At 47.8% G+C, this 24,729-nt stretch overlaps 1 protein-coding gene across 2 annotated transcripts in view; it reads right to left on the bottom strand.

Annotated features, from left to right (window-relative positions):
• Window positions 1-7,845: 7,845 nt before the first annotated feature.
• LOC118087145 (dual specificity protein phosphatase 22-A) overlaps window positions 7,846-24,729 on the bottom strand; it is a 42,664-nt gene continuing 25,780 nt past the window's right edge. The window contains exons 7-9 of one of the 2 annotated variants that reach the window (XM_035119523.2): window positions 24,555-24,629; window positions 14,110-14,281; window positions 7,846-8,967 (exon numbers count right to left, since the gene is read on the bottom strand). In XM_035119523.2, coding sequence (XP_034975414.1) covers window positions 8,755-8,967; window positions 14,110-14,281; window positions 24,555-24,629 — 460 coding nt within the window. In that variant the 3' untranslated portion in view covers window positions 7,846-8,754. The remainder of the gene's footprint in view (window positions 8,968-14,109; window positions 14,282-24,554; window positions 24,630-24,729) is intronic. The other variant, XM_035119525.2, reaches the window with a different exon arrangement.

Genomic DNA, 24,729 nt, shown 5'->3' with positions numbered 1-24,729 from the left:
TTGGCTGAGCCATCAGGAGGTGGAGAGGGGGAATTTCCGTAGGAAGGCCAAGTTTTCTTTGGAAGCTGGAGTCTGGGAAATCCCGAGCATTTGATAGGGATGGGTAGGAAAACCTGCCTGATAAGAGGGAGATTTTCTCAAACTGTTTGAGGCACATAGACGCCCCCAAAAGACCCAGGGCCTGAGGTGCTACTTAAAACACATGTGCCTGCAGCCCTTCAAGGTCTGAGGCAGAGAACTTTTCCATCACCAGCTACTTGATCCCGGACCCTGGAGGTGCCATAACCCAGGCATAGGCAAACTCCGGCCCTCCAGATGTTTGGGACTGTGATTCGCATCGTCCCTGACCATTGGTCCTGTTAGCTAGGGATGATGGGAATTGTAGTCCCAAACATCTGGAGGGCCAGAGTTTGCCTATGCCTGCCATAACCTGTATCAGTTCAGGAGTCTTCTGTGTGGCCTCCCCAACCACCCGCACAACACACTGTGTAACACAGATGTGAGATTCATTACTTTTTGGGTTCCTGAGCCAAAGCTTGAGTCTGTTAGAATCAGAGCTGGCCCAACCACTAGGCACTATATATATCCTATGGGCCCCTTCCAGCATGTCAGGATTCCAGGTATTGCTCTGCAATCCATAGTTGGAATGAGAAAGTCCCTGCCATGTAAGAACAAAGGAAAAGTCTGGCTTCTGGATCAGGCCAAAGAACCATCTAGACCAGCATCCTGTTCTCACAGTGGCCAACCAGATGCCTATGGAAAGCAGCCCAATAGCAGAACTTTACAAGGTGGGCTCAGCCTGCTGCAAACTGCAGTACTGGTGAGACATCAGCCATCTAAATATTCCAATAAGATCTCTTTACATTTATGCAAATTTATGGTCTGGGCCTGTGCTCTGGGTCCTCTAAAGGTAAAGGGACCCCTGACCATGGGCGTAGGCAGGGGGGCAGGAGGGGGCAGCTGCCCCCCCCCCAGAAGCAAAAAAATTAATGTATTTTACAGACCATAACCAGCACTTTTCCCCTCCAAAAACTGAAGTGGAAAAGGCTTTGCTTTAGCAAGAGCAGCTAAGTCTCCACTTGCTGGGGGGGGGGGGACACAGCAGTAACAAAAACACATCAAATAAATAAAGCAAAGTGGCTACCAGTAGTTAAGCAGTTAAGACAATGGAGCATATATCCCCAGGCAAGATTTGATAGCTGACCATTTCACCCTATTGTTCTTAAGTGGGACTTGTTAATGAGCATTCAGGAGCATTAAGAGTTATATTGGCGATTTAATGAGGGTGCAGACTCAGAGGATTCAATTTGACTAAGGTGGCTCTGCAAGGCTAAAAGGAAGTGAATAAGAAAGGGGGGGGCTGTAGCTTTGACAGACACAGTGATGTTTATAAAAAGCATTGGTGTTCCAGTCTGCCCCTCCTCCTGCATCTGTATACTGTAAATCAGGGGTGGCCACCTCCCAAGAGACTCTGATCTACTCAGAGTTTAAAACTGGGGGTGATCTACCCCCTTTTGGGGGGTTCAGGTCAAAGCTGTTGAGTTTTTTTTTAAAGGAAGGGAAGCCCTGTTTTGGGGGGTTTAGGTCAAACTTGTTGAGCTTCTTTTAGGAGGGAGGGAGGCCCATTTTTGTTTAGGGCTTCAGGTCATAGTTCAATTTTTTTGAGGGAGGAGGAAAATTTTGGGTGAGCTTTTTTTAGGGGTGCCAGTGACCTACCAGTGATCTACCACAGACATCCAGTGATCTACTGGTAGATCACAATCTACCTGTTGGACGTGCCTGCTGTAAATCAAGCAGAGAGAAAGCTGCTTACAAGGCTCCTGTACATGCAGAGTTCCAGCATCACAGCGTCACCCAGAGGCACCCACAAATATGAGTTATCCCTCTCTCTATTTCTTCCTTCCTTCCCTCCCTCTTCCATCCTTAATAAAATACGGGGGGGCAGATAAGCCCCACATAGAAAGCCCATCAACATGGGGGGATGACTCTTTCAAATACGGTATTTACCAGTAATTGGGGGGGGGGGAGGCACCTAGGCCTCTAGGAGTTGGCTGCTATGCCTAGGAGTAGGACAATTCAAGAAAGCAGAACGATGCATATGGTATGGTAATATATCAATAGAATCGTAGAATTGTAGTCGGAAGGGACCACAAGGGTCATCTAGTCCAACCCGCTGCAATGCAGGATTTTTTTCCTAAGGTGGGGCTTGAACCATGGTTGAAATATTATGCTGATATGCAGCAACGCCTCGGAGCTGTCGTAGCTGCGGCCATGCCTTGCCCCGCCCTCGCCCGCCCTTCCACCCCCTCTCGCCTGCCCGACCCTCCTGTCCTCTTGCTGCAGAGTTCCAGCATCACAGCGTCATCCAGAGACACCCACAAATATGAGTTATCTCTCTATTTCTTCCTTCCTTCCCTCCCTCTTCCATCCTTAATAAAATACGGGGGGGGCAGATAAGCCCCACATAGAAAGCCCATCAACATGGGGGGATGACTCTTTCAAATACGGTATTTACCAGTAATTGGGGGGGGGCACCTAGGCCTCTAGGAGTTGGATGCTATGCCTAGGAGTAGGACAATTCAAGAAAGCAGAATGATGCATATGCTATGGTAATATATCAATAGAATCATAGAATTGTAGTCGGAAGGGACCACAAGGGTCATCTAGTCCAACCCCCTGCAATGCAGGATTTTTTTCCTAAGGTGGGGCTTGAACCATGGTTGAAATATTATGTTGATATGCAGCAACGCCTCGGAGCCGTCGTGGCTGCGGCCGTGTCTTGCCTCGCCCTCGCCCGCCCTGCCACCCCCTCTCGCCTGCCCGACCCTCCCGTCCTCTCCAGCCAAGCAGGGTAGCCGCCAACGCTACCAGCCCCAGAAGCACAAGGTGGCCGCTGCTGCCACCGCCACGATGTCATCAGGCCCGTTGGCCCTTTAGCCCCGCCCACTTTGTGGCCCCTCCCCTTCTGTGCCTTGGCCCCGCCCCTGAACGACCATGGCTTGACCCCCCCTAGTTTTGATCCTGGCTACGCCCCTGCCCCTGACCATTAGGTCCAGTCGTGGACGACTCTGGGGTTGCAGCACTCATCTCGCTTTACTGGCCGAGGGAGCCGGCATACTGCTTCCAGGTCATGTCGCCGGCATGACTAAACTGCTTTCTGGCAAAGTAGAGCAGCGCACGGAAATGCCGTTTACCTTCCCGCTGGAGCAGTACCTATTTATCTACTTGCACTTTGACGTACTTTCGAACTACTAGGTTGGCAGGATCTGGGACCGAGCAACGGGAGCTCACCCCGTCACGGGGATTCGAACCGCCGACCTTCTGATCAGCAAGCCCTAGGCTCTGTGGATTAACCCACAGTGCCACCCGCATCCCCCAGGCGGGTCCTCTGATCAAAGTCCATCCAGCATCCCACTTCCAACAATTGCCAACCCATCCATAACCAGGTGGCATGAAGGTTGTTGCTCTCCAGCAACTGGTGCTCTGAAGCCTCTGACTCTGGAGTTTTTGTATGACCATCTTGACTAATAGTCACTGATGGATCTCTTACTATGTGAATTCATATAATATGCCTTCTAAAGGCATATAGGAGAAACTAACCCTGACAATGCCAAGGGAAGGACAGTAGTTCAGTGGTAGAACACAGGCTTTGCATGCAGAAGGTTCCAGGTTCAATCCTCAGCATCTCTAGGCTGGACTGGGAATGTCTCCTCCCTGAAGCTCTAGACATCCAGTGCCTGTCAGTGTGGACAAAACTGAGCTCAACAAACCAATGGTCTGCCTCAGTATAAGGCTGCTTTCTATGTGCTTAGTACAGGAGTTGACATTTGGAACACTAATGAAGTGCCTCAGCATCTGTTGAGTAACAGGATATCTAATAATAGGGCCACCTTTATATTCAGAGGCACAGGAATATCTTCATAAGGATCTGAGAAAGCTCGTCCATGTGTAGTCTTGACTCTTTAATCATCATTGTGGACACGCACGCTAAGCCCTGTCTGTGGTGCCTACCCCTTCCCCAAAGAATGGTGACACCTACTGTCTGCAAGCAGATAAGAGGGTTATTCCAAACTATGTTGCTGGGGGAAACAAATCTTCACAAGGAAGTGAAGTTAGTCCAAGTCACTGTGGCTTCAGCAAAACTCTCTCCTTTTTTCCTGGAAGTTGATTCATCACAACATGTTTTCCTCCCAGTACCTGGAAACCAAAAGGCTGGGTTACTGTGATCATTGACACACCAATGATTATAAAGTCCTAATGGCAAGGGTAAGTAATGTGGTCCCCTATAGATGTTATTGGACTGTATCTCCCATCAGACCAAGCCAACATGGTCAGTGGCCAGAAATCATGGGAGCTGGAGTCCAACAACATCTAGAGATCCATCAGTTCCACATTCCTGTCTTGCTGATTTCAGTAGAGACTGTCCAAACAAATGTTTTTAGGATCATGTCCTTAGAAAGATTACTATTACAACCTTGGAGCAAGACAGCATTTTGCATTGTTTTGTAACAGGAAAGCTGTAGTTACACCATGCCCATGCTCGTTGGTTTTCTGTGGAAAAGAGGAACACACTCAGGTTTGATTTTTGATTTATTCAAATGTTATAGGAATTCTAAGGTCATGTATATATATTGGGAAAGGAGTACGACAAGGTTGTATATTGTCTCCCTGCTTATTTAACTTATATGCAGAAGTCATCATGCAAAAGGCTGGACTGGATGAATCCCAAACTGGAATTAAGATTGCTGGAAGAAATATCAACAACCTCAGATATGCTGATGACACAACCTTGATGGCAGAAAGTGAGGAGGAATTAAAGAACCTTTTAATGGGGGTGAAAGGGGAAAAGTGCAAAATATGGTCTGAAGCTCAACGTCAAAAAAAACTAAGATCATGGCCACTGGTCCTATCACCTCCTGGCAATTAAAGGGGAAGAAATGAAGGCACTGAGAGATTTTACTTTATTGGGTTCTGTGGCTCTTGTGTACCCCATAAGGGAATAAGGGAAGATTTTTGCTTATAACAGTTCCATGATCACTGCAGATGGTGACAGCAGTCACAAAATTAAAAGATGCCTGCTTCTTGGGGGGAAAGCAATGGCAAACCTAGACAGCATCTTAAAAAGCAGAGACATCACCTTGCCGACAAAGGTCCGTATAGTTAAAGCTATGGTTTTTCCAGTAGTGATGTATGGAAGTGAGAGCTGGACCATAAAGAAGGCTGATCGTCGAAGAATTAATGCTTTTGAATTATGGTGCTGGAGGAGACTCTTGAGAGTCCCATGGACTGCAAGAAGATCAAACTGCAAGAAGGAAATCAGCCCTGAGTGCTCACTGGAACGACAGATCCTGAAGCTGAGGCTCCAATACTTTGGCCACCTCATGAGAAGAGAAGAATCCTTGGAAAAGACCCTGATGTTGGGAAAGATTGAGGGCACTAGGAGAAGGGGACAACAGAGGACGAGATGGTTGGACAGTGTTCTCGAAGCTACGAACATGACCTTGACCAAGCTGTGGGAGACAGTGGAAGACAGAAGTGCCTGGCGTGCTTTGGTCCTTGGGGTCACGAAGAGTCAGACACGACTAAACGACTAAACAACAACAAATATAAGATCTTCCACACCAATGTTCTAGGTTCCTCTCTTCCCTCCATGTGTGGGGGGAGTGGGAGACCCTGTTGCAACAATTTAATAAAGATCATGCTTACTAGCTGCTTTGCTTCTCAATATTCTCTGGTTGGCCTCTGTTTTTTTCTCCTACCGATAGAGAACCTACATACAGGCTCTTAGATACCCCATAAGGGAAAGGGTGCAGTATTTTTTCTTATAACAAAAGAAACTTACATTGCATCTGTTTAGTTTTCATCTCTGACTTTCCAGTTTGGGGATTTACCATCAAAAGACCGAATATGTACTGTGTGAAAATTACACCTAATGCAGATCGAGCAACCTTGCAGATGTTTTGAACTACAACTCCCATCAGCCCTAGCCAGCATAGCATCAGGTTGTAGGTTGATGGGAGTTGTAATCCAGAACATCTGGTGGGCATCAGGATGATGGGGGCAGTAATTCAGACCATCTAGTGGGCATCATGTTGGCAAAAGCTGTGGTGGATTTTAAATCTTAATATAAAATGCTCCTGTTTGACCAGTGCATCCTTAAACAGCCTCTATCACGTGGTAACACCTATTGTAAATGTAATCTCAGTTTATCACATATCTATTATAACTTAGTTTATCACATATCTATTATAACTTCCTATTCCTACCAAAATCAACCTCTCTTCTCTTTCCAATGCACATGTTTTACTGGTGGCTTCCTGCACCATTTACAGAGCAACCAGACACACTGTCTGGGCTTTTGCCTAACTTCCTCCCCAAGCCACTTTGATTAACAGCAGAATTTGCAATTGCTTCGCAAATTGGCTCTGGCAGGTCACTCTCACAGGGAGTGAAGGTTACTGGCAGTGTCTTCCAGCAGCTTTTGTTTGTTTGTTTAGCTTTAGTTTGCTGCCATTTTTAAAGGCCGAGGAGATGTAGGCCAAGGAATAATGCAAATAGGTGAATGTAAAGCTGAATTTAACAGCATTCCTCCCAGCATGCATGCATTTCTTTGCCATTTTAATGATTGATGCTCCCAAGTGAAACTGGTAAGGATCTCCTCCTGTCTTAGCATTAAAAGTTAGTCCTGAACCAAAGGTCAGTTGTTACAATTACACCAGGGAAGAATAAAAGTAAAAAGTTTTGAAACATTTGTTCAACTGATAATTTGTAGCTTTCAGCACACAAAGCATAAGATAGAAGATATGATTTCCTATGTGACTTGACTTCTACTGGTAGAAACGTTTACCAGGAATATATGTGCAAAGTTGGGAAGACCTTTAATTATCAGCCAAAACAGAATCAAGCTTTGTGCCTGGCACAAATGCACAGAAAGTAAGGTTGACCTGGGTAATTTTTTTAATGATTTGATCACTGTTATATTTCATTGCACGCCACTTAAAAACTACAGTGTTAAGCAGTATGGAAATTGTTGGAATAAATAACAAATAAACTGAGGTTTCCATTTAAGTGATATAGAAACCATTTTAGGGACGGGGGACGCCACCGCCAATATTCTTTCCCCAACCTTTGAATCTGAAATAAACTTGAATCATAAATAATATTTTTCCCCCATTCTTGGGAACACCTGGGAAACTCAACAAACCTATTGTACATGGAATTGCACATGAAGAGTGTAGCTGGCTATTTAATGGGACACAACAGTGGCCAGCCTGAGGAATCTCCATCCACATTTATGGGCCTGCCCATAAAAAAAACAAGCCTAGGGTGATGTCATCAGCAACCCTTCTCTGCATGAGACTTTTCCAGGAGAGCTGAGTTTGTCTGGGCACTTGGTGGGAGCCAAGGTGAATGGGTGGCATTCCAGGTGACAGCCAGAAGGCTGAGAGGGAGGGTAGGTCCAAATGTGAAAGAAATGATACCAGTTTATATTTATTAGTAGTTTGTATTAATATAACTTCTCATACAATAACTATATTTTTGTAATATGGAACTCTTAATTTCAGGGTCGTGGGTTTGAGCCTCACATTTGATGAAAGATTTCAACATTGCAAGGGGTTGGACTAGATGATTCTTGTGACCCCTTCCAACTCTACAATTCTGATTCTATAACTTGCTGTTTAAATTGTCTGTTGTTGCTTTAGTTTTCTGTACACCACTTAGGGGTATTTTTAAATATATTAAGCAGTATGGAAATAGGAAAGAAAGAAAGAAAGAAAGAAAGAAAGAAAGAAAGAAAGAAAGAAAGAAAGAAAGAAAGAAAGAAAGAAAGAGAATTGCTTCCAGTGTATTTTAGATATTTATTGGTATTTTGGGATATGGCTTTCAGCAACAAAATGCACAATAGCTAACACCAAACTGTTGATGTTTTGCTGACTCTGTATGAAAAGCACTTCAGCATTCATGCATGTCCTGGAAATTTAGTTCTGTGCAATTAAAGCCCTGTGGATTAAAGCCCTCTTGCCACCCTAGTGCAACAAATCCACTTAAAAAAAAGAAAACAAAACTGATTTTTTTTGCTGTTAGGAAAGTGATGGGAAATGCTTTGAAAAGTGTGTGGTTAATGAACTATTAACAGGGAGATTTGAAAACGCCCTGCAAGCAAATAAGGAAGAATGTTTATTCTACCTCCCTGCAAAGAACTCAGAATGAATACTCAATAAAGATTGGATATAACCTAAGCTCTGTGTAATCAGATTGAACGCTCAATAAACAGAATGTCTGGAGGACCTCAAAAATGAAAATGCCTGGTCTCAAGCCAAAAGCCCTCCACGTCATTTGGGAAACGACCCCCAATACAAATGAGCCAGTCAACTTCCATCTGCTCATCATGCTAATGCCAATGTTGTTGTGTCTCAAATTTCTCTTCCTGGAAACCTCATTTTTGGCTCTAAACCATCATCTCACTTTCTCTTATTGACTTCAGAAAGCCCCCAATGGCTGTGCTAATCCCAACTACCAAGGGCGCAGTGCAAAGAGAGACAGCAGATGCTACCTAACAAGGCCATACAACAAGGCGGGGATGGGAAATAGAGTGAGTTTGACTCTGAACCACTGAGCAATGCCAATTGCACCCGCAGCATGTCCAAGATGCAGCTGATCTGTTCACTCCTCACCGTGGGTCAGAATAACTAAGCTGTGTTCTCCTTAAAGAGATAACGGGCAGAGTTCTTCCAAGTCTTTAATGAGCTTTTGCTATCTATTCATCCACCGGCTGTGGCTGCAGCTGCTGTCATAGGTAGTGTGTGACTGAGAGCTGGATCGGCTTGGGGCATTGATCCAGTTAGTTTCTCTGAGTCCACCTTGCTGCTGGTTTAATTTCTCTTCTTGCTGGGAAAGTAAGCACTGCAAGTCCTCTTGGTCACTGAGTGGGTTCTTGCCATACTCCTGCTGGATCCAGACCCTGTACTGTCAAGACAAAATCCCAGAGAAGCTGCATAAGATATGAAGGATGAGCAAAGACACAGAGTATACCTGGTAGGGCAATGCAGGTAAAAACCAATTGGCACAGTGAAGCCTTTCCCAAGTTGGTGCTCTCCAGATGATTCAGACTACAACTTCCATCAGCTTCTACTGGCTGAGGGACAGTGGGAGTTGTAGTCTTAAGCATCCAGTGGGCACCAGGATGAGGAAGACTGGCCTAACAGGTGTATGTCAGAAGCACCTGGCCTTATAAAATTATTATGAAATGGCAAGTGAATGCAGTAGTCTGTTTTGCAAATGGATTCTCACTACATTGTGCAAATAGCCACCTAAGTGGGGAAGATGTGATTGCCCACAGCAGTTTCTCTGGTTTGTATCCCCTGCCTTATGTTATTATTAGTATCCTACTCAATATCTCCCCTTTCTCCCCTCTTCTTTTGTCAGCTTGCTGTGCAAAAATATGACAATTTAAAAACTTTTTTTTAAAAAAGAAGCAGCTGCATTTTAAATGCAGAGTCATTGCTATTTGGTTTTGAGCAAGACATTTGAGCTAGTTAAACAGGGAAATCACACCCTGTGTGTTCAATTCAACTCAGAATAAAAGTTGCAGGAACTTACCTAAAGCCATGTGAGTAAAGAATTAAGAAATAATGAATACATAACCCTTACAGCTGATTCCCCACACAGGGAGGATCCCTTGTGAGCTCCACCTCCCACACACAGCCGTGCTAATGGTCCCCTGATCATTCATGTCCTTAAGTGGGCTACCCCCAGCCTATCAGGGGACTTCCAGTGGGATTTTTTTTTTAAGATTCCATGTAATAACATATCTGCCCTCTGGGCCATGGAAATCTAATGCACGACTTTTATTCTTTTAATCAGGAAAGCATGCAATGTTTTGTTTCAAGGTGGAGATACAATGCTGCTAGCTAGTCACACAGTAAAAAGGAAACTTGGTTTATTTCCTATTAAGGACTTGCAAGTAAACAATGTGATCCATACCCCCAAACTGCCACAAAGTAACCAATCCTGCATTCATGGCAAAAGTCAAGCGTCATTCTGCTTGGGTGGGTGGGTGGGGGATTCTGTTTGGCTTGCACCCTGCGTGAGACTTGGTTTTTTTGTTTTACTAATTCTGACTTTCAGGGAAGTTGCCGGTTTTCTAGAGATACTTTTAATGTGTAATATTTGTTTGTTTGTTTCTTGAATGGGTGATGTTTTGCCTGCTTTTTGGTAGGTTCTGAGCTTTGCTAGTTTTTCTTCCATGAAATGGGTATTTTGTGGTGCAACCACAACAATTCCTTAGATTTTCAAATGTGCCCCTGAGCCCAAAAATGTTTGAGGGCCTCTGTATGTTAAACTCTCTGCTTTCTCTGCAAAATAGGTTGTGGGCAGCATACCCATAGTCAGTTACCCACTGAAAGCCATGGCTATTAATTTCAATGGAGACAACCCTAAGAAAGTCATATAGACAAGAGGGCTCTGCAAGTAGCTTAGGCTTCTGGCTCTCTTCCTGGATATCTGATAAGGGAGTGGTGGAAACAGTGGCTCTCTGCTGGAATGGTTAAGCTGTGTCTCCACCTACATGCTACCTGTGTACCTGTAAATATACTGCAAACATAGCAAGGGGGGGGGAGTCACCAGTAGCCTCCTTCCCAAGAAAACCAAACAAAGGGAAGCACCTGTCCCTGGAAATCCTCACAGTAAGGGTAAGCACAATGATATTGCTATTTTTATTTCTCTTATCAGCTGCTTTGGACATGCTTGTCAGTTGGAAGCCAGCCTCAAAAAAAAAATTAAAATACATAAACTGCCAAATTGGTCATTGGATAAAGAAGTCATGGCTGTACGCACAGGTGCAGTGCCTTGGCAGGGTGTTGGAGTTAAGCTAGGCAAGAAATGGGATGAGAGAAGCGAAGACTTGGGTGTGGCACACCATACTGCTATCAAGAACTTGATTGGCAAAGGTCACGGTGCCAGTATGTCCTGCAGAGATAAGCTGTTTGGCTTTGCCCTGTGGAGCAGAACTCAGTCCTCCACACACAAGTCTCGCAGTCTCTGCCCACAGATATAGCTGCAGCACAGAGTGACTTTCATTTAGAACTGAAAGTGGAAGCAGTTCTTGCCGCTATCTAGAGACACAGGAGCCCTGTTCAATCATATCAAAGGTTGCCACCTTTGGTCAGGCAACATAAGGGACACATCGGGGGGGGGAATTGGGGGGCTAAAAATTACCTGGTGCAGAAGTGACTTCAAAACAATCCATTACAATGGCATATGGGCTTTCCTCTCTCTCCTCCACTGGACCAGGCCCCTGTAAACCACTTCTCTTGCTCTCCAACCCACCACTGCTCCCCTGCCCACACAAAACCCTAGACTGCACTGTAGCAGAGCTGTGCACTGCAGACCCCCTCTCTTGCTCTCTGCAACCCACCCTCTGCCTCCTGGAAGCCCACAAGCTGACTACAAAGGCAATCAGGGAGGGAACCGTTACTATTTCTGCAGCAGGCAGGGTCCCTGTCTCCAGCATCCTACAGCTACCAAATCAGCATAAAAGGGGAGCTTTTTAGCTACTGAGAAGAAGTATTCTCATCCTTTATGCTGATTGGAGCCACAGTGAAAGGAGGTGAGTCAGCCACTGAGGATTGGCTCCTAGGGTCATTCTGGAGATGGCGCTCAGGAAGAACAATGAGTTCTTCTGTATGTTCCAAAGCTTAAGCATTTAGGAGCACAGAAACCACGAGGTCCAAATCATTTACTCACACACGTGCACAGAAAATAGTAGGTAAAGGTAAAGGGACCCCTGACCATTAGGTCCAGTCGTGACCGACTCTGGGGTTGCGCGCTCATCTCGCATTATTGGCCGAGGGAGCCGGCGTATAGCTTCCAGGTCATGTGGCCAGCATGACAAAGCCGCTTCTGGCAAACCAGAGCAGCACATGGAAATGCCGTTTACCTTCCCACTGTAGCGGTTCCTATTTATCTACTTGCATTTTGACGTGCTTTCGAACTGCTAGGTTGGCAGGAAGATCTAGCTAAAATACAACACAGGGATCTGCATTGATAATGCATCCCTTATTAGTATTATTGTATAACTAGTATCATGAAGCCCGTTAAATTAATGGGTGCTAGAATTAATTAGCGGGGTTTCCCCCCCCCCAGTGACTCACCCACCTCCACCACCTCAGCCCCTCACTCAGTCCCTTCCCCGCCCCAGCTGCCTCCTCAGATTCCTCTCTCCCTCCCCATTTCCCACCCTCTTTTTTTCTACTCCTCTTCTCTCTCTCTCTCCCCTCACTGGTCCCAGTTGCAGCAGTCCTTCCAACCCCCCCCCCCAAAAAAAAAATCCACACACACTTCCAGGGACTAATTCCCCCTTCCCCCGCGGGTGCGCCCACCCGCCCGCTCTCCTGCTTTCGCCCCTCAGTAATGGCTAAACAATCCTTCAGCCCAGCAGTCACATCACTCGTGGCTCGCGCTCTCTCTCTATCCACACCCACCTACCCTCCCTTTCCCTTTCGCCAGCACACGCCTGCCTCCTCTCCTTCCCCTCTAACGGAGAAGAAACCAGGAGGAAAGAGAGAGATCCTTCCGTAGCGCAGCAGAGGCAAGGGGAAGCCGCACACTTTTGGGGGGTATGGTTGTGTATATGCAAGCATGTAATCTCTCTCACGTTCCTGGTTTATCCCGTCCGAAGTCTCTGTGCTCCAAGTCCCAATGGCTGTCCGTGGGGCACATGCGCAGTAGCGCAATCCCACGGACACATGGAATGGACGCAGAGACACTTGCATATAAGATTATAAGATTGTTGTATAAACTTAAAGGTAAAGGACCCCTGACCGTTAGTTCCAGTCGCAGACGACTCTGGGCTTGCGGCGCTCATCTCGCTTTACTGGCTGAGGGAGCCGGTGTTTGTCCGCAGACAGCTTCCGGGTCATGTGGCCAGCATGACTAAGCCACTTCTGGCGAAACCAGAGCAGTGCAAGGAAACGCTGTTTACCTTCCCGCCAGAGCGGTACCTATTTATCTACTTGCACTTTTTGGTGTGCTTTCAAACTGCTAGGTTGGCAGGATCTGGAACCGAGCAACGCGAGCTCACCCCGTCACAGGGATTTGAACTGCCGACCTTCTGATCAGCAAGTCCTAGGCTCTGTGGTTTAGACCACAGCGCCACCTGTGTCCTGTATAAACTTAAAGGTTGTATAATGTTTATGACCATCATGAACGGACCCTGCACAATTTGCCACTACACCCCTTGCCACTACATAGGAAGGGATATAGTCTGGGGAGAGTTCCGAGGTCCAGATAGAGAGGTGACATTAGGCCCCCTGGCCCAAGGTTTCCCAGCCCTGCCCTTTCACATAGAACAGATCTGCATTATGCCCTAAAACAGACAGTAGTAGAGTGAAAAGGGCCGGTTCACATCTTCAGCAACCAAACATCCTTCCCTGGGGAAATGTTCTGTCTGCAAGGCGGCATGCCTGATGCCCAAATCAGCTGAATTCATGGGGGATGCCCAAATCAGCTGAATTTGTTCCCTTTGGGGGAATCCCTGGCTCAAATGATTTTTGCAAACTGTGGTATATTTTTCTCCGAAAGCCTTCTTGTGCGACACCACCTCATCCTCTTTCCACCCTCCTTCAGCTCACTCCTCAGCATGGGGTATTCTCAGAATATCCTGGCGGTTCTTTATTTTAAAAGAAAGCAACAACTTCCTGAGAAGGAAAGTTAAAGCATAGGGCACTGGACCCATAACTGTCGGGAGTCAGGAGGAACCTGCTGACTGTGACATGCTCACACTGGGTTTCCTTAGGGCACTGGGTGGGGGGACATTTGTTGCAAAGAAAAAGCACTTTCACTTGCTGTCTCACTGTTCTTCAACAATCAGCTTAGGTCCAGGACACCTTCAAAGGATGGCTGTATTTTGGTACAAGTATTGTTCAGAAAGTGTGAATTAGGGAGATTTGCCTATCAGTGCAAACTGAATCTTATTCCTCTCCCATCACTGTGTGAGAGAGGAGCAAGGAAAGAGCTACGGTAACTTTCAGCAATCTTTGAAGACATAAGCCTGTAAATGTTGCTCTGAAGTGCCAACTGGGTTAGTAGACCAGAAGCATGAAGCCTTACCTCCTTGAGCAGAGTGACTTCATACTCCTGAAGCTGTTCCTGGAAGCCAAAGTTGGGGCTCACGTAAGAACGGACAGCTTTGGTGGCTGTCAGGCACTCTTCCCAGCCAAAGTTAGTGACCGTCATGAGATAGGCCACCAGGATGGTGGTGCTGCGAGACACTCCAGCTAAGCTGTTGAGGGGAAATAAAGGAGCAAAGTTTTTTTCCCAGTTAGGAACAGGAGTGAAGAAAACCCATGTTAGGATTGTGCAAGATCCCCAAGTCTTGCTCCCTCCACTCTTGGCCATATTCCCAAGTTTGTACATGCACTACACCAATAATGCATCATAGAATTCAAGATGGACGCCCTTTTGTCAAGCACCGTTTTGCATTTTGTCACCTAAATGTTATGGAGGATAAGGCTACCAACAACTACTAAATACCATGGCTCTATTCTACCTCCTTTTTCAGTACGCTGCTGAATACCAGTTGCTGAGGATCAGAAGTGGTGAGATTCTGCATGTATTCAGGTCCTGTATGTGGCCTTCCCATAGGCACCTGGTAGACCACTATGACAACAAGATGCTGGACTCAATGGACTACTGGCCTAATCCAGCAGGGCTTTTCTTATTTTCTTGTGGAAAAAAAAAGATTAATCTTTTATATATACTGTATATATAAAATAGATGTTCATGGTTGTACCAAGCAAACACGTACATAAAGATATAGGCCACATGTCTGGAGCAGCACAGGAAGACAGTCCTGAAACCATTTTGACTCCCAAACTGACCAAATGTTTCTCTGCAAGGAGGAAGGGGGTGAGGGAACCTTCCCATTGTCTCAAGAATTAAGTAATTACCATCTCAAAGAAATGGCCAGACTACTAGGAAAGGGAATCAGATAAGGCATTATCACATAACCTGGCAAACAGGAAAAAAAAACAACATTCAAATTTCTGTTGCAGACCACCTTTTCTATGATGTAGGTATAATGTATCTGGGAGGTGGTCTTGGGCTACACCCCTTCTGTGATGAATGTATGATGTATGGAGGGGTGGTCTTGAGCTCCAGGGCAGGGAATTTCAAAATGTCTATATAAGGGCAGGCACACCTTTGTTCTGGGTCCTCCTCCTCTCTCCTCCATGTGAGGGGAGCACCCTGTTGCAACAGTTCAATAAAGATCAGGCTTACTAGCTGCTTTGCTTCTCAATATTCTTTGGTTTGCCTCTGTTATTTTCTCCTACCAATGGAGAACCTACAAAGGACTCTATAAGGGCTCTTGTATACCCCATGAGGGAATAAGGGCATATTTTGTTGACAACACTTGACTTTATTATTAGCTTTCAAAATCCTTGAGTCCTCATTTATTTATTTAGAGATTTCTAGCCCATCCTTCCAATGCCTGCCTGTGTAATATGCAGAGTCGCTTACAACAGTTTAAAGTTATTGTGTTTTGTTGTTGCTGTTTATTGCATTTACCAATAACTTTATACCATTAAAAGTTTCAAAGTGACTTGACTAGCTAACATATTGCAGATAACAGCAATGTAAAACTAGGAAACATTAAAACCACCAACAATACAAAATATATAAAATGCTCATTCAGCAATGTATTACTAAGGACAAGTCCTATCCACCCTAAAAGATGAGCACCCCTGTAACAGGCAAAATTAATTAATCTAAGGGCTGGGTAAACAGTTAGGGCTTAGCCTGGTGCCTAAAGACTGGCAAAAATGGTGCCAGGTACATCTCCCTCAAGAGACCATTGCCCAGACAAGGGGCCACCACTTAAAAGGCCTGTTCTCACAGGGTACGTCTAATGGCAGTTTATTGTGGATTCTGTGCTACTCAGGCCTGCAAGCTTTTTGCAGTGCCCATATGACATCATCCTCATCAAAATGCAAAGCAATAGTATTTCTTCATTTACTGTATATTCCTACTTTTTAACCCAGGAAAATCTTCTCAAAAGTCGGGGGTCGTCTTATACGCTGGGTCGTATTTCTTATACGGCGAGTATATCCCAAACTCTATATTTTAACTGGAAAAGTTGGAAAGGGTAAAACCAGATGAAATAGAAGGGAAGGATATGGGATGGCCTTAGGATGGGGGCGCTGTTGTGTGGATGCTGCAAAAAACGGACTCCACCGTGAACTGCCATGTGGCAGTACCCACAGCATCAACAACATAGATTTACAATCCCATAAAGGCAGAGGTCACAGATTAAACATGATTTTTTCTATTTGATTAATTTTATGACTCAGTTCCCATGGAGCATATCAAAGCAATTTCAGAATTAGTAATAGTGGTATTAAATTCACTACTCGCCCTTCACTTTCAGGTGCCAGGGCAGGTTGCAACAATTTAAAAATCAGCATTAAAAACAGTTAAAACAAAGGGCAGTCACAGGGTGGGTCCTGAAAACACATGTCTCAGGTGTCAAAGGCCTGGGTAAAGAGATGCAATAAAAGCAGGCAAGCTACAATAAAAGCATATAAAGTGTGAGGGACAGGGGATATCGCGAAGTCCCTCCCCTCCTGAGTTCAAGCCCGTCCCCGAGCAAAGGGGAAAGCAGGGAGAGTTCCGATTCCAGTGGGGAAGCAGGAAGTCGTGTCCGAGGCTCAGGCAAGGTAGAGGAGCCAGGGTCCCAGGTGGGACAGGAAGGGGCAAGCAAGGGGGGAAGACCCATCCCTCCAACTCCAGAATTACGCAGGAAGAGGAGGGGCAAGAGGATGGGTCTGCCAAAGCTTTTGTGTTGGAGAAAGACGCGCCAAAAGCCATTAGGAGGTTCTGAAACCGACTGACAACATCGCTCCGTGTAAATAGCAATGACTCGAGCACTGTAAATACGCAGCACCAATAAAAGAATAAAATGCAGAGCTGCGTAGCGTCGTTACTCTGAAGTAGTCCACTCCGGCCACTGTGACAGCAACCTCCTAATCATTTTTGGGCTACTTCGGAGTTGCCGGGATGAGCGTGTCCGAGGCGGAGAAGTGGCGGCAGATCGCTGAGCAAGCCCAGCTAGAACTGCAACAGCTGTCGCTGCAGGCGCAGGGAGAATTGAAGGCAGCTAAAGAGGAGACTAAGAAGGTCCAGGACGACCGGCTACAACTTGCGGAACAGGTGAGAGAGCTCCAGGAAAAAGAGCAGCATTTAAGGGCGGTGGCGGTAGACCTCCAAAACAAGCTGGATGCAGAGAAAAACAAGGCGGGAGGGGCTCCCCAAGTCCAAGTGCTGCCAGGAAGGAGAGCAGGGACCCTTGTAAGCAAGTTCAATGGAGACCCGAAGGAGTTTCAGGGCTTTGAGACTGAGATCGTGTATGCTCTTGAGCTGCACCAGAATGAGTTCCCCGATGATGAGCACAGAGTAGCGTTTATTGTGGAACATCTCACCGGAGCAGCCAGGGAGTGGCTAAGACCATTAATCGCAACCAAGAATCCTTGCATGAAAAATGTCCAACAATTTCTAGAAGGTTTGAGGACGATGTATTCGTCCGATAGTCATTTGGACCAGACTAAGGAGGAACTGCATAATTTACGCCAAGGAAATATGACAGTTCGCGCATATTGGGCGAAATTCACCATGCTGGTGCACAGACTGGGGTGGGTTTTGGATTCGCCTCCCATGCAAGCTGCGTTTTACTTGGGTTTGAGCGAGGAGGTGAAGGATGAACTCTCGAGAGGTCCAAAGCCCAGTACTATGGATCAGCTGAGCAAAGCAGCTCTGGCGGTGGGGGTGAGGCAGGAATCCCGGTGGAACGACAAGCAAGCGACGCGCGCAAAGCGGGCTTGGTTCCCACGGTCGCAGGAGAAGCCACTCCCTCAACAACCCTTTCAGGCCACGCCTGGAGCCAGCCAGGACCAGGAGCCCATGCAGATTGATAGCGCGCGCGCGCGGGCTTTTCAAACCCCAGCGGCGCCAAGACGCAAGGAGGGAAGGGGCGGGAATTGCTTTCTCTGCAACTCACCCCAGCATCTCGTCAGAGACTGCCCACATCGCAGGGAGTGGCAAGGAAAGGCGGGAACGGTGGTGCCCTCCCCCACTGACGCAGCACCACAGCAGGGAAACGGGAAAGCCTGGCTGCAGGAGACAAGGGGCAGCAGCCAGGCACAGTCAGCAGACAACAGCCCCAGCCCGCCCACCCGCACAGAGAGGTGCAGAGCCAGCCCACCCCTCCCAGAGCAGGAGTGGTTCTAGAAGTGACGCTAACGCTCCCAAATGGCTATCCCCTGACGGTCCTCGCCTTAATTGACAGTGGGGCGTCCGCCAACTTCTTCTCGAGAAGCTTTGCAGAAGAGCACCAAATCCAGCTTTTGCAGTTGGATTTTCCTCTGCACGTAGCAACCATTGACGGCAGGGAGCTGCTGGGAGGGGCCATCACACATCAAACCCCCCCCATGAGAATGACGGTGGGAAGGCACTCAGAGACACTGGCGTTCAACGTCACCACCATCTCAGACCCCCCCATCGTCTTGGGCATGAGCTGGCTGGCGCGCCACGACCCCTCCATCAGTTGGCACCAGAGGTGCATCACGTTTGGGTCAGACTTTTGTCTGGAACATTGCATGCAGCACCAACCAGGGGAGGGGCCTCCGATAGCCACGGTGGCCACCATGCATATCAAAGGGGGTGAGGCAATACCCAAGCAGTACTGGGACCTGCAGGAGGTCTTCAGCGAAGCGGAGTCCGACCACCTACCCCCGCACAGGCCTTTTGACTGCCAGATCAACCTGGTGCCAGGGGCGACGATACCCCCAGCCAAGCTGTACGCCATGTCAGACCAGGAGCTGGAGGATCTGCGCGCTTTCATCGACAAGAACCTCAAGCGGGGGTTCATAAGGGAAAGCAAGGCAGCAGGGGGCAGCCCGGTCTTCTGGGTGGACAAGAAAGACACGCAACAGCGCCGTCTTGTGGTGGACTTTAGACGGCTGAATTCGGTGACAGAGCCCGTGGCTTTCCCCATGCCCAGAGTGGATGATCTCCTGACAGCGGCACGCAGGGGCAAGATTTTCACCAAGCTGGACCTAAGGGGGGCGTACAACTTGATCAGGATCCGGGAAGGAGATGAATGGAAAACCACGATGTTCACGCCTCTGGGCTCTTTTGAATATCTGGTGATGCCCTTCGGTTTGCAAGGGGGCTCAGCATGCTTCCAGGCCTTCATGCACCACGTCCTGGGGTCCCTCCTCTTCAGGAAATGCTTGGTCTTCCTAGATGACATCCTTATCTACTCGAATGACCCAGTGCAGCATGTGAAAGATGTCAGAGAGGTGTTGCAACGCCTGAAGGAGAACCACCTGTATGTGAAGCTGGAGAAGTGCAAGTTTCACACCAAAGAGGTGGACTTCCTGGGCTACAAGCTGTCAGACAAGGGGCTGGCGATGGACAAGGACAAGGTGCAGGCCATCCTGGACTGGCACAGCCCCAGGACGCGCAAAGATGCCCAACGCCTACTAGGCTTCGCTAACTTCTACAGGAAGTTCATCAAGAACTTCTCTCGCGTTACGGCTCCCATCACGGACTGCCTGAGAGGCAAGCAGAAGTTCAAGTGGACACCAGAGGCGCAAGCAGCGTTCGAAAGCCTCAAGAGAGTGTTCGCCTCAGACCAAAACCTGTTCCATGTGGTGCAGGACGCGCCCCTACGCATTGAGACAGATGCTTCTGAAAAAGCTGTGGGCGCAATTTTGTTGCAACTGGACGCCAACAGGGAGTGGAGACCCTGTGCCTTCTTCTCCAGGAAGCTGACACAGCCTGAACGCAACTACACAGTGTTTGATAGGGAACTTCTTGCGATCTACGCTGCGTTCCAGCACTGGCGACACTTCCTGGTGGGCGCGAAGCACCCCATCCAGGTGTGCACAGACCACAAGAACCTGGAGTTCTGGAGAACTGCCAGGGTGCTCAACCAGCGGCAGATACGGTGGGCAGAGTTCTTCTCGAACTTCAACTTCTCCATCCACTACATCCCGGGGGAGCAGAATGTCAGGGCGGATGCCCTCTCCCGCAAGCCAGAGTACATGGAGGAGGAGGCGCCACCAGCCCCAAGGCACATTTTCCCCCCGTCGGCATGGTCCTGCGGAGCAGCTGTGGTGAGCGAGGCAGAACTCACAGCACTGACGGCAGCGGATGAATTTGCCAACCGCATCTTCAGAGAACTGAGAGGGGGGAGGGAGCAGGCAAAAGACTTTGCAGAACGCAGAGGGCTGCTTTTCTACAAGGGTGCGCTGTACCTACCCACCACCCAGCTTCGACGTACGGTCCTCAAGCAGATGCACGACAACCCTACAGCGGGGCATTTTGGAAGGGACAAAACCGCTCACCTAGTCATGAGACACTTCTGGTGGCCAGGGGTGCGGGAAGATGTTCGAGACTATGTAAGGGGCTGTACCACCTGCCAGCGGGCGAAGGTGGTCAGAGCAGCGCCACCAGGGTTGCTGGAGCCCTTAGCCACACCACACAGGCCGTGGGAAGTGGTGTCCATGGACTTCATCACAGATCTGCCTTCGTCCAGGGGTAAGACTGCAGTGTTGGTGGTGGTGGACCTTATGTCCAAAATGTGTCACTTTATACCGTGTGCCAGGGCAGTCTCGGCAGAAGAGACAGCCAAACTGTTTGTTGATCACATTTTCAGACTGCATGGATTACCTTTAAGGGTTATTTCGGATCGTGGCCGCCAATTTGTTTCCAGGTTCTGGCGGCGGCTCATGAACCTCCTGCAGGTGGAGGTCAGCTTGTCGACGGCTAGACACCCGCAGACCAACGGACAAGCGGAGAGGGTCAACGCCATTCTGCAGCAGTACCTGAGATGCTACGTCAGCCAGCGGCAAACGGACTGGGTGGATCGCTTGCCACTAGCAGAATTTGCCTACAACAATGCAGTGCACGTCTCCACAGGGGTGTCGCCCTTTAAGGCCAATTACGGGCGCGACCTCAGATCTTTCCCAGAGAGGGAGAGGGAGGAGGAGGAGGAGGAGGGCCCACAGGCTGAGGATTGGGCAGAGGAACTGGAGACGGTGCACCAGCAGCTCAGAGAACACTTGGAGAGGGCCAAGGAAGCGTACAAAAAGGGGGCAGATCGCCACAGGCGACAAGGGGAGGTCATCAGGGTGGGGGACAAGGTGTGGTTGTCCTCGGAGGGCCTTCCCACCAGAGGGAGGTGCAAAAAGCTGGCACCCAAAAGGCTGGGCCCCTTCACGGTCACGCAACAGGTAAACCCGGTGGCATACAGGCTGGCACTGCCAGAGGACATGAGGGTGCATCCAGTGTTTCATAGATCGCTGCTGTCGCCGTACAGGGAAAGCAGCAGGCTCCGAGACAGCGAACAAACCCCCGAGGGAGGGGGGGAGAGGGAAGGCAGGGAGCAACTCAATGAGGCCACGGCCATCCTGGATTCAAGGTGGGGGGTGGGGGGACTGGAGTACCTCATGGCATGGGAGGATGCTCCACCGTCCCAGAATGAATGGGTCCCAGCCACTCAGATACAGGAGGAATTCTTGGTGGAAGAATTTCACGCCCTCTTTCCCCACAGACCCAAGCCCTGGCACATGGAAAGGGAGGGGGAGGAGGAGGAGGCACGGGAGAGCAGCTCACCATGGCGCTGGGAAGCGGAGTTTGAGGAACCAGAGGATGAGGTATGGGTGTCACCGAGATCCACCCAGTCAGAGGAAGGAGCAGATTGGCAGAACGTTTTTACCCCCACCAGCTCTGACGCCACGGACTTTTTGGGATTCCCGTCCGCCCAGGCGGAAGGGGGGGGCTCGCAGGACTGGGGGGAGGTATTCACACCAACGGGCTCGGAGAGCACTGAGTTCTTAGGCTTCCAGTCGTCACCGACACATGGGGGGGGCCTGGGGAGGGGTGAAGGAGAGCTTGGGAGGGGGGTGGATGTGAGGGACAGGGGATATCGCGAAGTCCCTCCCCTCCTGAGTTCAAGCCCGTCCCCGAGCAAAGGGGAAAGCAGGGAGAGTTCCGATTCCAGTGGGGAAGCAGGAAGTCGTGTCCGAGGCTCAGGCAAGGTAGAGGAGCCAGGGTCCCAGGTGGGACAGGAAGGGGCAAGCAAGGGGGGAAGACCCATCCCTCCAACTCCAGAATTACGCAGGAAGAGGAGGGGCAAGAGGATGGGTCTGCCAAAGCTTTTGTGTTGGAGAAAGACGCGCCAAAAGCCATTAGGAGGTTCTGAAACCGACTGACAACATCGCTCCGTGTAAATAGCAATGACTCGAGCACTGTAAATACGCAGCACCAATAAAAGAATAAAATGCAGAGCTGCGTAGCGTCGTTACTCTGAAGTAGTCCACTCCGGCCACTGTGACAGCAAGCAATTACGCGTATTGTTAAAACAAGGGCAATTTTTTTTAAAAAAAGGGGGGGAGAAAGAAAAAACAAAAAACCACTACATATATATAAACTTGACATGATCTTGGCTATCAAAATGAGAGACAAGCAGGGAGAAAAGGCTTTGAGATGATGGACATGGTTGGTGACAGATGCTGGGAGTGGATTTGACAGTGAGAGTGGAGTGGCTCATCGCCCTCTTGAAGCCTCTACTTGGCTAATGAAGCCATTGGCTAGGATCCAAAGAACGGGCAAAACGAAGGAGGCAGAATAGAGGAGTGTGTCTAGTTGGCAGCGGGTATCTTCATGCTCCAGCCCCACCCTCTGCAAATGGTTTCTGCACAATCCACATGATACATTGACTAGTTCGTAAAATCTAAATAAATTTGCTGCAGCTTGCATAAGGAATCCTTTTTTGGGGGGGGGGTGGAGTAGCTAAAAGCTGCGACAACATGCCAAACTAATCCTTCAGTGCTAGCTGAACGGAAGAAAAGCAAGACCTGCTTCTTTAGCTCAAGCCGTTGGTGCTTTCAGAATTCCAACGATTACATCCGGCTTTAGGGGAAAGCAAAAGGTTGTTGACCGTGCAAACCTATCCATGTCCACTTAAAATAAAAGTATGCTCACTTTACCATCTTAGAGCTCAACAATGTTGTTCCCTGTCCCCCAGGCATTTCACACCTCTTCTCTTCCCCCCCCCCTTACAACTGTTCACATCAGCACCAGCTTCAATTCATCTCTGTTTGTGTGCACACCAGGGAGCATTGACAGAGCAAAGATGTCTTTACCCCATAGCAAGAAATGAACTAGGAACAGCTTAAGGACTGCAGTCAGTGTGTCGCTCCTTTGAGAAACTATAGTGCCAAACGGTAGTACCATAGAACAAGAGATACTTATGCATTTTGGATAATGTTGTGTGAGCATGGATTAAAAACCCGGCACTGGAATACCGTAAGTGCACAGCAAACAGGAATATGAACACAGCCCAGGGATGCTCCCAGGCTGTTGCTATTTTCAGGTGGGATTCAATCACATATCAGCTAATTCAGGTTGTGCAAGGGAAGTTTATTTGGAGCTTCTGCACAACAAATCAGCCCCACTTAAAAAAAATTGACTCTTTGCAATAAAGAAAGTAATGGGAAGATGCGCAGAAAAGTGTGGGATAATGCTTCCTTGATGCAACAACTTTGTACAAACAAATCAAGCTGAATGCTCAATAAATTTGTCACTTGGAAGTGGTCGAAGTCCCGCTACATTCAATTTGGCTTCCTCCCGAGTATACATAGATAGGATTGCAGCCTTTATTTTTTTCTCCTATCTCAGCCTATAGTAAACTCTAGCAAATTTGCATGACTTATATGTATGCATATCAATCAATCTATTTATAATGATCAATGACCAGTATTCAGAAAAGAAACTTTGTACAAATTCATAAAATAAAATAAAACCATACAAAATAGAGAACCATAACAATAAAATTACTAGTAAATGTACTGTACTGTAGAATACCAGACACAAAGAACCGAATTGTGAGTTTGCTCAAATTAGTCCCTGATAGGTATTTAGCCAACCTGGAAGAGGTGGGTGCCTTGTGATCTGGAAGCATAAAATGCATCCAAATGCCCTGGGAATTTCCAGCAAAAATGTTAGGTATATCAGGAGGAGAAGAGCAATACATAAGAGCATGAGTTGTTGAATCTTCCCCTCCAGAACAGCTGGTGTAACAGCATTTAAATGCACCAGAGTGAAGGCTCTGTGGTGTTTTGGAACAGAGAGTAGATAAAGCTGGCTGGCTGGTTTGACGTGCTCTGTCAATTGGCATGTTATTTGAGGTTGAACCTATGGTAGATCATTTTGGCATTCAGCATCTGCAATGTGTTGCCTGAGTATTGTTCAGGCCATTTCATTTCCCATAAAGATAAGATAACCCATGGAAAAACCCAAAACGCTGCCACTTTTCAGTCAACAATTGTTTCCAGCCTGAGTGAAAATCATCCTGCAAGGTTAAGGGAGTCAGATCATGTATCTTTTAGGAATGATTGCCAGTAGGTTTCCAGAGAGATATAAATGTTTGTATACATATATTATAGTGTGCTCCCCATCCTGAAAAGGAAAGACAGAGAAAAGCAGCTCACCAATGAATGAGACATCCTCCTCCATGTAGCCGACATTCATGAATAAACCTGATGCACTCCTTGAAGTGTTGTATCCTGAGAGCAAAGAAGAAAAATTAAGAATTGTTTGCCCTGAACTAGAGATGAATCAAAACACAGCTATCCTTCAAAAATTGTTACTCATCCAAAATTTTGT

This window comes from Zootoca vivipara, chromosome 6 (assembly GCF_963506605.1).
Source record: "Zootoca vivipara chromosome 6, rZooViv1.1, whole genome shotgun sequence".
NCBI lineage: Eukaryota > Metazoa > Chordata > Lepidosauria > Squamata > Lacertidae > Zootoca > Zootoca vivipara.
Note: the sequence above shows the minus strand (reverse complement) of the source record. Positions and strands in the feature narration are given on the sequence as shown.